This window comes from Terrapene carolina, unplaced genomic scaffold, assembly GCF_002925995.2.
Source record: "Terrapene carolina triunguis isolate 2854851 unplaced genomic scaffold, T_m_triunguis-2.0 Scaffold262, whole genome shotgun sequence".
NCBI classification, from domain to species: Eukaryota; Metazoa; Chordata; order Testudines; family Emydidae; genus Terrapene; species Terrapene triunguis.
This window is the reverse complement of record NW_020664613.1, coordinates 5,305,185-5,318,006: the sequence shown is the minus strand read 5'-3', so window position 1 is coordinate 5,318,006 and position 12,822 is coordinate 5,305,185. Positions and strand designations below refer to the sequence as shown.

At 43.0% G+C, this 12,822-nt stretch overlaps 1 protein-coding gene across 4 annotated transcripts in view; it reads left to right on the top strand.

Moving 5' to 3' along the window:
- The first annotated feature begins 9,166 nt into the window (after window positions 1–9,166).
- The window catches only part of KCTD3 (potassium channel tetramerization domain containing 3), a 59,264-nt gene continuing 55,608 nt past the window's right edge, over window positions 9,167–12,822 (top strand). For all 4 annotated transcript variants that reach the window (XM_026657667.2, XM_026657665.2, XM_026657664.2 and 1 more), the window contains exon 1: window positions 9,167–9,435. In XM_026657667.2, coding sequence (XP_026513452.1) covers window positions 9,362–9,435 — 74 coding nt within the window. In that variant the 5' untranslated portion in view covers window positions 9,167–9,361. The remainder of the gene's footprint in view (window positions 9,436–12,822) is intronic.

Sequence of the window (12,822 nt, the reverse complement as noted above, 5' to 3'; positions counted from 1 at the left end):
GATCCATATCTAAATAGCGAAGGGGGGAGGGGAGAAGAGAGTGTACCAGGGCAAGTGCTGGGGTAGGACCCAATCAAGTTCCCAGCTCTCTCCCAGGTTTGTGGGTGAGACCTAGGACAGGTCTCTGTTGGACAAAGGACAACGCCCTGCTCTTTACAATCCTCTGTGTCCATGGGAGAGAAGGAATGAATCCCTCCTTGAGAATCTCAGCAGCTTCCTAGGAAGGAGCCAGTGCTCTTCTCTTAGGACCTTCTTCTGGACCTCACAAGGGTCTGATGCTCTCACTCCACAAGCCTGCCTGGGTCCTTGGAGTTAGTGCTCGACAGAACCAGGTGGAGCCCTGTTGTCAAGCACCAGTGCATTCCCTCTGTCCCTGAAGGAGGAAGGGCCCCAACACTGCTCGGCACTGACTGCCCTGACCACGGGTGGCCCAATGGCTCTCAGGTAGCAGGACACAATGGAAACATGGATCATCCAGTCGCTCATTTCCAGGCCTCCCCAGGGCTAAGGTAAAATTCCTGCTGCCCCTGCCCATTCTGCTCACCTTCAAGATGTGCTGGAGTTTGTCTGTGCTGGGGGGGCGCTGTCAGCAGGATCTAGAGCTTGTCATCCATGTTCTCTGGGCAGGCCTTGCTCAGAGCCTGCCAACGGAGGGAAACATGGGTCAGAGTTATGGAACCTGGGGCTACACCTGCCAGGATGACAGCTGGCTCTGCAGTCCTTGCCCAGATCACCTCTCTGCAGAGGGCCTGGTGCACAGCAGGGTATGGAACAGCCAAGCTGCTAGGGATGGGAGCTGGGCTTCTGGGCAGAATCCAGGAACCAAAGCACAGCCTGCGGAAAGAAAGGACTGCCCACGGAGGGACAATGTAATGTCCCATGGAGGGAAGAGGCTCTCCCTACCATTTCTTAATCTCATGGGCTGTTCTCATGCTCTGCCAACCCCACCTCTCAATAGCTCCAGCTGTCCGAGGGAGCAGGGAGCAGAGGCCATCCTGCTGCTGGACAGAGGTGGAGGTTGATGTTCTACCTGCATATGGGTGTTGTCCTTTCTCATGCCCACGGTGAATACACCATGCAAGGGAAGTTCTCTGGACATGCGATTCCAGCTCCAGAGCCAGGGGCAGCTTCAGCTTGCTGGAGGGAGACTGTGTATGAGACCTGCAGTTGCAGGATGAGACAGGCACTAACATAGGCATGGAAGTTTGGGGAAATGGGGGACAGGCGGGTGTTGGGCAAGGAGGGCAGGGATTTGGGAAGCAATATCTGAGGATCAAACACTGTCTGATTGTCGGTTAGGATTATCCCCACTTCAGAGAGGGGGAAAGTGAGGCACCACGTGGAAGCGGGACCTGGCCGATTGGGCTGAGCACCTGAATAATCGCTAAAGCAAAAATATAAAATCCATTAAGTGTCAGAAGAACATTCATCAGGGAACTGGAGAGTTCAAGGCTCGCCAGGATATGTGTAGTATATGACATAAACCAGTATGCGCTCTGCCACCTCACTGGTTTTGGAGACAAGGGTACATCTCTTGGAGAGAAGGGTTAGAGAATCTTTCTCTGATACACACAACTGTCAGTAATTGGGAACAGAAACCCCATCTGTAATCATTAGAGACAAGACCCTCTGCAGGGGGTCAGGGTGCTGGGAAGGGGCAGGACAATCTTGGTTCCAGCACACCTGGGGAACATTTGTACCTTTTCTCGGCCCTAAAGGAGTCACTAAGGGAGTTTTTACAGCATATGCACTATGATAATGTATCCCAAAGAGGTAGGCACAGTATCATCCTTGGAATGTAATTTTTACCAATTTCCAAAATGTATGAAAAATATTATATGGCAGATGACAGGAATAGCAAAGCTTGTGTCATATGTTAGATCTTTAAATGAAGTAAAACTAGTGGACAGATCCTCAGTTGCTGTGCAACCATTTTGCATTGCATTGCTGGTTCATTCAGACTACAGAGCTAATGTAACCAGCCCCAGAAGGACCACCCCAGTACAATAGTGGTGTAGATCCATTGTAGAGCATGCGGCATGGCTAGATGAAAGGTATAGAGTCAGAACTTCCACTTTGTGCTGATCCCTACTTGTCAGTTTGGCTCCTTGGGATCCTACCAGCTAGTATAACTTAAAATGGCCATTAGGCTGTCCAGCTTACACCTAGACAGAACCAGCTCACAGCAGCCCAGAATTGGGGAAATGCAAAGGTGAGTTTTATGCAGCCTTTCCATACTTCATTCTGATTTGCATTGTGTGCTCCTCAGCTGTACCCATGGATCTTGCCTGATAGCTTAGTGAAAAAGTCTTTAATAAGCAAGTCAAACAGTAACAATTTATCTCTACTCTTGTAGTTTAAGAAGCTTGGATGCTCATTCAAACTTAGTGGCCTTTGGGGATGTCTTTGTGTGACCACACTAGTGAACATGATATAGGCATTAAGGGGTCAACCCAACAAAGCCTACAAAATATTGCTCCTTGAACTGAAGAGCTGAATTTATAAACCCAGAATTATATGCAAGCTTGGCAGAATTGGAGTTCTATTTTTTACCATGTCAACAGCTAATACTGGTGTTTATTCTTAAAAATGTCTTCCGATTTTGATTTTAAATTTTCACAGTTGTTCAGAGTTCTGTGTTTTAAGCTTGTTTTCAATTTATATTGATTTAAATTGTTATAGTTGAGGGAAATTAGGGGGGATGTTAGACAAAAGGCAGGGCCAAACAACAATTATTTAATAAAAGTAGACATTGAGATTGAAAAAGCTAAAAGCTTTATAACCATTAAAACATGAATGGTCAACATTGCATGTCAAAATATACAAAGTAAATATCCATAAATCAAACTCTAATAAGTTCTCAAGCAGCATTTTTCTTACTTTGTCTATCTGTAATTTTTTATTATTATTAATGGAAATATTGTTTCGTGTGTGTGGTGAAATAGTAGTTTAGCGACTTTTACCAATAAAAACGTAATCCTTTCAAGCCTACATATATGCTTGTATTGATGGTACATTACAAAACTGTATTTTTACCCCCTTGACAATATCTGCACTAGAGAAAACATAGCTGGAATCAAATTATGAAGTCAGTCTTTTATCTGTGCATATGTCACTATATAGAGAGTAATTAATATTGATTCACTGGCTTCGCAGATTCCTAAATACTGCATGTTCATTACTCAAACACATGTATATTTAATTCTGATGTGTCCACTTATGTTTGCATTGAGCCATATAGAATCCCTATTTGACAGAAAGGTAAATATTTTATGTTGTATTTTACTTTTATTCACTATGAATTAATAAAAAGATTGTATAAATGACTACGTTTCCTTTGCATATTAATATTGTATAATTCTGATGTGAAATTTATGCTTCTAATGAGACTTGACATTTATTATTGGAGGAACTGCAAATTATGTATTGTAATCATTATGTATTGTATCAGGGTAGAGTCTTGGAAATGCATTTTACATGATCAGGTTAAACAGGAGTTACATATTGGAGTCCCACTTTCAGACCAATAGAGTCATCTAGTGGGCAAGTTATAGAACTGCAGTTGCCACAGACTACAACAGCTGATTTTCTTAAGATAGGATCTCTATTCTGTTTCCTGGTTTTAAAGTCCAACCGTTAGATGATTGATTGATACTGTATTTACAGTGGGTTGGATTTTCAGAAGTTTCTGTGTGGCTTAAGAGAGCAAAAGTCCAATTTACTCTAAGTAGCTTGTTAATTGTTAATTTTCAGATGTCCCAAGGTCGATATAAAAATCCCATGCATCTTGAGGCATCTTTAAAAGGCTGGTACATTCCTGTGAAGATCCAATTTTCTATGTGCATTGCACCTTCCAAACCCTTAAGGCAGCATGACTTTTTTGGGCCCTATTATCCTATTGGCCATGCCCCTGGGTCAAAAACCTTTTGTGTACATTGTGTGAAAACATGAAGCAGTCATCGACTTAAAGTATGCTGGAAGCATCATCATTGTCTTCTGTGCGAATATCTGTATAGGTTTGTAAGCAATAATATTGATGAGAGTGGATTTTTCTCAAGTCTTATCCTTCCTCCTCCCAGCTATGCCCGACACTATGATACCCAAATATGTGGAGATCATGTATAAGGACTTCTTTTGGAACAGTGAAAGATAATGCCACTGAGATTCAAGTCTCTCTCTATCCGTCTGTGAATTATAGGCCATTTTCAGAGGTTTTCCTGCTCTCCCTCAAAAATGCACTAAGAATGATCTGACCATTTATCCTTAGAATTTATATTCCTAATCTCTTATTGTTTATAAGAATCCATCCCCCCTCAAAAAATAGAATAATTAGAGAAATATAAGGAGCCTTTTCAATTCATAAGGACGCTGTAAAAAAAATCATACATCATAAACACACACTGTTCTTTTGATATGTTCAACTCCTCATGTAATCTATGCAAGTTAGGCTCAAATTCTATGATAAGGCTCCCTAGCTTCTTCAACACTCAGCAGCAGCTTCAGAAAAAATTTACAACAAAGGGTTAAATATGAAACTGAAAAATACAATACAATATTCCTTGTGCTATTTATTGTGGGCTAAATTGTGGCATTTAGCCACAGCTCTGCATTGGAGCAAGCCTCACAGCTCCCAAAGGAATGTTGAAAGGTATTCTGCTTCAAGGGGAATTTTGCTTCATGGGGGAGATCTCAGACCTCGCGAGTTTGTATAGCACAGAGTCTCAGCAACCACTAGCTTCACCTCCCATGGATTTCCTAGGATCTCAGGAATTTGGAGGAGGACTAACATGAAACCCTATCCTTGATGTGGGAGGAACTTCCCAAAGGGAATTTCGCCATAAAGAGTGGAGCCAGTGCTACTCTGATCACTGCAGCCTTCAGTTATTTTTCTAAAACTATGGGAAAAAGAGGGAGTAGCAATAGAGTTCTTTTGTGGTGACAAAACTGAGCATAAAAAAGTAAGAAAACATCTCTGCTTTGAGAATAAGTGCTTTAGAATGTTAAAAGAACACTGTCTACTTGGAGTCCAGTCTAATTAAAAAATGAGTTACAATGGATTTAGGTGGTACACCTGTCCCTGAGTCCCCATGCCATTTGGGTGGTTTTACAATTACATCTTTCTTTTTTTAAAATGTTTCTCTCTCCCAGGTTACTATGTAAGAGACCTGCATGATTAACAGGGAGAAACAATTGAGGTGTCAGTTGTGCGTGGAGATCACAGACAGATGGCAACTCCAAGTGAGAGGAGGAATATATGTGCTATTGGACTATCCAAGGAAAATAGTGAAACTGACTATAAACAAAGTGCTGTCAAATGTACAAAATTACTTGAAAAAAAGACCAGCAGATTTTTTTTTCAGATGTAATAGTCTTAGGTGCAACTTGTACCAAAGATAGGCACAACATTTTCAGGCAGAAGAGTGGCTTTTAAGTTAACTTTGAAGTTGACTTTTTCCCTTTCAACAGGTCCAAGAAGTTTGAATAGTTCTTAGAAATAATGACAGGGGTAAACTAATGGTAAGTTTATGCAAATTTTAGTGTTTACCACAGAGTTACTGCATGTGGTACATTTGTGGGAAGTTTCTCTATACAAGCCCTGGAAAACAGCCATTAGCATCAATCTTTGGCAACCTCAAAACTGTAGCTGTGGTTTTTCTGACAGTAGACTGATGCAATGTTAAATCTTTTCACATTTGTTTAGCAAACCTTAAACACTGATTATGTAACAGAGGGCTAGGGGAACTGTCGTCCCCTCTTGGATCTAAAACTTCCAAGTAGACTACTCTTCACAACAGTTTTCTTTGGGGGTACCCCTTTAAAATGAATGTGTTCTACCAATGTTAATAAAAATGGTTCTGCTAGGATTATGACTTGTATGGGTATAGGGTATGTGACTCTCCCGAAGGGTCCTCAGGGTTGTTAGGCACCTCCCCACTACCTGCCATTAGTGTGAAGCAGTCTCGTCTGTGTCTGCTGTGGATCAGCTCCCTGAAAACAATAGCCTCTGGCAACATAAGCACTGCCTTCCAGGCCCTTGCAGCCATAGCTCTCTGTGTGTAGACTACTAAGAAGGCACAGAGCATTCCCTCGAAGCACTCTCTGCAGTGTCCAGCCCTTAACCACTGGATGCTCACAGAAATTACCAGGTTTGTTGCTATCCCCAAGAGGTCACTGTACACACAAGCTTGTTTGATTCAGCTGAGGATCAACTCTTTTATAGTATCACAGCACTGAGATATATTTATAATGAAAACAATCATACATTTATTATCACAGGCTAAGATTTAACAGATAGTGAGTAAGGATAATAATTGAAAGAGAAATTGTTACATATAAAACAAAAGTATAACACATGTCCCTGAGTTTAAACTTTAACAGGCTAACCCTCTGTCTAAAGTAGTTTCTCACCTAAAGAAATCTTCCAGTGTCTTCAACCAACATGGCTGGGATCCCTCTTTCATGAATGAAAAAAAAAGCACTGTCCTTTTTGTTTTCTCAGTAAAGGATGAAAAGGTGTCTTTTTGCCTTTTCCTCATGTCCCCAAAATTCATTGTTGGTCCCAGAGTTAGGATGACTCCTCCCACACCCAGGTTTATTCCCTGATGTGCTGCCTTCGTGTTGATTTTGTATTCAAATGGGGCTTCCATGATGTTGGCTTACAATGATCATTTTACATGTGCACCAGTGGTGCTGGAGCTAGGGGTATTGCTGCACCCCCGGGCTTGAAGTACTAATAACTAACACCAAATACATGATTTCCATCGTCAGCACCCCCACTATAAAAATTGTTCCAGCACCCCTGATGTGAACCAAGGCAGACAGATGAATATACATCCCTTTGACAAAAACCTGTTTGTCAACTCTGCTTTGAGTCCGACTTTAAGACATATTTTCCAATATATACACATAACTCCTCACATAGTGTCGATCCATACATTTCACAATGACCTGTGTGATCCTGGTTTGCATTTAAGATCTCACATCACTTTCTTGATAAATACTATGAAAGCAGTGTGCTAGCTGTAGTGAGTTTGTTAGGCCTGATACGATTGTCATTATAGAACATTGAATCCTTTGCCAATTTTTTACCAATGGGCGTGTGTGTCACAGGGTGACATTCACAGTAAATGTCTTTGTTTGGGGAACTCGATGGGGAGTGGGAGGATGGAATCCATCCCATAACTAGGTAGGCCCCTCTCTGTAGATACTTTTTCAGCATATGGATTGAAATGGCAGTTACCACCCCTCTTCATACCACTAATGGCTTTTGACCCACTGAATCCATGCGAGTGAAGATTCAATAGTTCTGCCACTAGCCCACCTCCAGTGGCTCTCTCGGTATGGACCTATTGGAGACTAGTCGTTACCCTCCCTTGTACAGAATAAAAGAGCTGCAGAGATTCCACTGTGAGGCTATGACCCTGATGTCCACTCTGCCCTTGCAGAATGGCAATACTGGGTTTAAATGGTGCTGGTCCCTGGCACAAGACCTCTGTATCTTGTCAAATTTCACCTAGTTGAAAAAAGCCCATATTTGTAAATTCTTACTCTCTGAAAACAGTAAAACCTTGCTTGGCTGTAAGACTTGATCACAAAGCTGGCAGCATACTCTCACTCCTTCAAACCACAGTGTTATGACTTCCTTTCCTAACTATATAGTCATTTATTCTTGGTCAAATTTCCATTACATTCTGTAATAGACTGATTTCCTCATCAAATTGCACTGTGGATTCAGAGTTCATGGATATCATATATTTTGCCACCCTGAGCCCACTTTGTAATATTCATCTCTTTATGGCCAAGATGTTTCATTGAAGAAAGGACAGTACAAATTATCCTTTAACCTGAACTATGCTGCCAATCTTCTCATACTGAGTTGTCTTTACTCTCTCTCTCTCTCTCTCTCTGTACTTATGTGATCTTCAGTGGTCCCCAAATAATTAAAAGAATGACAACAAAGGAAAATTCCTCGCTAGCTTTCCCTCCTTTGCCTTCAGGAGAAGCTTAAAAGGAAGCAGAATTCCCCACCCCATCACTCCCAAGTGAAAATAGACTGTGAGCACAATGGAGGTGGGAAAACTGAGTTATGCATGTAGTTCTGAATCCTGAGGTCTTTGGTTGCTCTTCTCTCTTGCAGGCAGAGTTCTATAGTCTAGGTCCAGCTCCTGGGAGAGTCCTGTCTTTTGGACACACAAGTCTCCATCTGTTGGTTAAGGTGGTTCTGATGGAATCTAGCTTTTGATGTCTGTGGAGTGAGGTGATCTCTCAGGTAGCTAAGGGCCAGTGCCATGGATGGCTTTTAATTTCACCCTGCTGGCCTTAAAGCTTAATAGTAATATGTATCGTAAGAATGTTTCCTTAGCAGTAGCAGCTTTCAGTAGCTTGGTCATGTTTAAATTTTGTATCAATTTTTTTAGTAGAGAAAAAGGTTGTTGTACAGAATTCAGATTTTGGATTTCCCCCTTTGTAATTCTGGTGTCATGTTCTCTGTGGATATAATGGAGGGGGAAAAAGAGAAATGCAATAATTTAATGTTAATGGCCTCTCAAAAATTGAGCACAATGAATTGGGCAGCTTTTTAAGAACGTGACTGTTACTAATGATCCACACATTAAGCAAATATAACTTCCCAGCTTGACAGTCTCCATTTCCCCTACTTGTCCTGTGTACATGTTTCTGTAGTTTGCATAATCGATTAAAACCCTTGAAAACTTTCATAACTATGAAAAAAGGGCCTGATTCATTCACCACTGCCTTTAATCCAGTTTTATGCTGATGTAACTCCACTGCTGGCAACAGCAACACTGGTGAATCAGGGGCAAAATATTTAAAATAGATTAATAGAGAGAGGAGTTTTCCCTATTTGGCGAGAGAGGAGGAGAGGGAGGATTCCTCAGTTTGGGCGTGTGGGGATAGTCCCCTATTTTGGGGGAACTACCGCGTGTGTATTCCCCACTGAGATGTGTGTGTACTGTGCTACTGAAGGAGTGGTGTGTGTGTGTGTGTATGGAGGCTTTCGAACCCTCCCGCCCATAGCGTCCCCACAGCTCTCCCTCCCTCCCGTGCTCGTTTCGCGAAGAACTCGGAGTATTTTGTCCCCTGCCGAGCCCCCTCCTCCAGGTGCTGCGCGTTGCCATGGCACTTTCCGCCCGGCTCCGGCCAGGGAGTGGGGAGGCGGCGCGGCCTTTGCTGGCCTGAGCCCGCGGGGCCGCAGCTTCTCGGGACCCGGGTTCTCCCGCACTGGCCCACGCCCGGGACAGCCCCGCTGCACGTTCCCCCAGCTCCTGCTGGTTCCGTGGGTTCCGGCTGCGGTGGAAGGTGGCGGCGGGCGCTGCAGGCGGCGGCGGCGGCGGCGGGGAAGATGGCGGGGAATGGTGGGAGCTTCGCCGGCGCGGGAAGCGGGGAGATCATCCAGCTGAATGTAGGGGGCACCAGGTGAGCGGGGTCGGGGCGCGGTGGGATCCCATGGGGGAGTGAGGGGTCCGAGCTGGCATGGGGGCGGGGCGGATCCTGGGGCTGGGAAGAGGGGTCTAGGGGAGAGTAGTGTGAGCTGGGTGTGGAGTGGCGGGGGAGAGCCCCAGCAATGGGCAGTGGGGTCTGGGAGTGGGCAGTGAGAGCTGGAGGGGGGGCAGCAATGGGCAGCGGGGTCTGGGAGTGGGCAGTGAGAGCTGGAGTGGGGAGCCCCAGCAGTGGAGTCTGGGGGAGGGCAGTGAGAGCTGGAGAGGGGGCAGCAATGGGCAGCGGGGTCTGGGAGTGGGCGGTGAGAGCTGGAGTGGGGAGCCCCAGCAGTGGGGTCTGGGGGAGGGCAGTGAGAGTTGGAGGAGGGGCAGCAATGGGCAGCGGGGTCTGGGAGTGGGCGGTGAGAGCTGGAGTGGGGAGCCCCAGCAGTGGGGTTTGGGGGAGGGCAGTGAGAGCTGTGGGGGGGAGCCCCAGCAATGGACAGTGGGGTCTGGGAGAGGACAGTGTGAATTGGTGTAGGATCGGTGGGGGCATAAGGGAGAGGGAAGATCCAGTGATGGGGAGCTGGGGACCAAAGTTTGGGGGAAGGTTGTGCGAGTTGGGTGTGGGGCAGAGGAATTAAGGGGGAGAAGAGCCCTAGTCTGGGGTGCAGGGCTAGGCAGATCATGCATCTTCCTCAGGTGTCCCAGGGACAGGATCTGTTTGGTTATGTCATTGTGACCTGGTCCACCTGGGACTTGTTGTATTATTCCGTGGTCTGATCTGCCTGTGTCCCAGTCTTGCCCTGGCTTCCTGCTGATAGGACTTGTCCCGAAGCTGCTGAGCCCAAGCTCAGCCCAGTTGTCCTTGCATTTTGGTCTTGATATTTGGCATCACATTGCAAAGGGGACTCATTGTGGGGATGTGCCCAAGTTTTGCCATGTTGCAGGTAGCTTTGCCTAGGTTGTGTTTGTGATGGAGCTGCCTGGGTGATAAAGAACATTTGGGCCCATCTAACATGTTGCAAAGGAGTCAAAATCAGGACTATCCAGGGGGAAAGTAGATGTTGTAACCCTATGCTCTCTCTCAGTCCCAAGGAATGTATACTGCTCTTAGGTATTTTAAAATGGTTACAGTAATTTATCTATCACATTTATGTCTGTGAATGGCATTTGGATCTTTTGGGATAAAACATATTAAAGAGGGTGGAATATTCTGGTCAGGGCTCCGTATATTTAAGTGTTGGAGAATGAAATTGATATTTGTTATAATTTTGACAGATATCTATGATTATTTTAAGCATTTTTTATTTCTATCAATTTAAGTGTTTGCTGTTGTGCAAAATATGGGCGTTAAGTGTTTTTCCAGTTTTTATTTATTTAAATTTTTATAGTTGCGGGAAATTATGGGGTAGTGTCAGACAATAGCATTTTAATGACAGTAGGTGTTGATATTGAAAAAGTTATATTTGTAACTGTTGAAGCACAAATTGTCAATATCACATGCAAAATATACAAAGCAAATATCCTTAAATTAATCTCATAATAAGTTCTCCAGCAGCATTTTTCTTATTTTGCCTATCTGTACATTTTGGTTAAATGGAAATATTTTTATTGGTTTGTGTGTATGGTGAAATCAACATTTTCTGATTAAAAATCTGATCCTTCCAAGCCTTTGTAACTACAAGGCCTTGGATTCTCTAGCAATCTAGTAGAAAGTCTGGAACATCTGTGTCAGTCTCAGATGCATTAAAATGGAGGTTTTTATGAAAATAAATAATGTTAGTATAGTTACCCTGCATTGTTGTTTTGCTATTTCGGCTTATTTTTTGCTGCTCTTCTACTTTCAATGTCTGGTATGAGGAAGCATTCTGTATTAAAAATGCATAACTGCATCGTAAATTGTGCATGCAGAGTGGGAGGGACGGACCTGGAAGTTTTGAAAATTTGTTAGGGAACAATTGGGGCAGCTTTGGGATTGTGGGGTTAATATGTTAGCTGATTGTTTTTGCTTTAAAATGAAAAGCAGCGAAATAGACAATATTGTCATTAGAATGCACTCAGAAACATAAAGAACACACTTTATTGAGATGAATATAATTCATACCTCTTGGCGCAATAGTTTCAAGCTGTCTGCAGATTCACAAAGACAGCATTGTGTTAGTTTCCACTTACTTTGTGTTTTCAAGGTTATCTTTGCAGCCATGTGGTCTAGAAACATAACTTGCTAAAACTTAAAGCTGATATTTTATAGTACAGTTGTACAGCAAACTTACCCTCTGTAGCAAATGTTGGAGAATCTCAGAATACACAGGCCTCTGATTATACTATAACTCTGATTTACTGAAACTCCTCCATAGGTGATACCTTAAAATTAGTAGGCAAAGCTGATATCTGAAAGTGTCCTCAGGGCCAATTTACGACATTTGTTAAAATTTATATTGTGTAAGTTTAATCCAAACCAGGGTTGGCTGTGCCTACCTCGAGAAGCCTTCACTATTCTGCAGTTTTACAGTGACCTATTTGTACAGTTTTTAGGAGTAAGTCACTTAAAAGTCCCAAAACTGCAGATCATGTTTTGAAACATATTTAGCAAATGATTATGAAAATCAGAGAAGTATAAGGAGGAGACGTGTTGAGGGAGAAATATGCTTCTTCAGACTAAGAGTTATTGAATTGCTAATTTGGTAACAGATTTAGAGTAGGAATTTCTTCAGCTTCCCTGGTTTACAAAAGAAACCACTCTGTCCTTCACTTTACTTTGTCTCCATAGTTTGTCGTTGTCCAGGTTTGCAATTACATGTTTCTAGAACAAGTGGGTATTGCTAAATTTACAACTTCAGTAACTGTATTGTTTCTCGTGCCCCAAATACTCACCTTTATTTTCTGTATTTTATTGTATTTCTGTAAGTTTGTTGCTGCTTTGTCAATGTAGCATCTGCCCTTCCAAAGCTATGTGGATAATGCCTTGTATAAATTTTGGGTGCTCAATTTGAGAATCCTGTACAGGTTGAGTTTGTAATTTTTTTTAAACCTTACGAAATTGTGCATTTTCCCTTACATTTCTGAAAATTATGTGCTGTATTAGTTGAATATACAGTATAATGGATTGTAAATAGGAAAGTAGAAGAGTGATGCTTATGTTAAGTGCTAACACTACAGTAGAAAGATTAAAGCAATGAAAATAAATTATTTTTTTCAAAGTAGATAAGTATACTTGCAGTTTTGGAGTTTTCCTGCAACTTCTAAAATATCATGGTAGGAACGTACTTGTTATGGTGATTTTTGTTGTTTACAAAGTAGCCTCGCTTTTTTTGTGCGCAGAATAAGCGTCACTGGCCATGGTTACACTAGAGAGTTTACAGCACCAATGCATCTGCGTCAC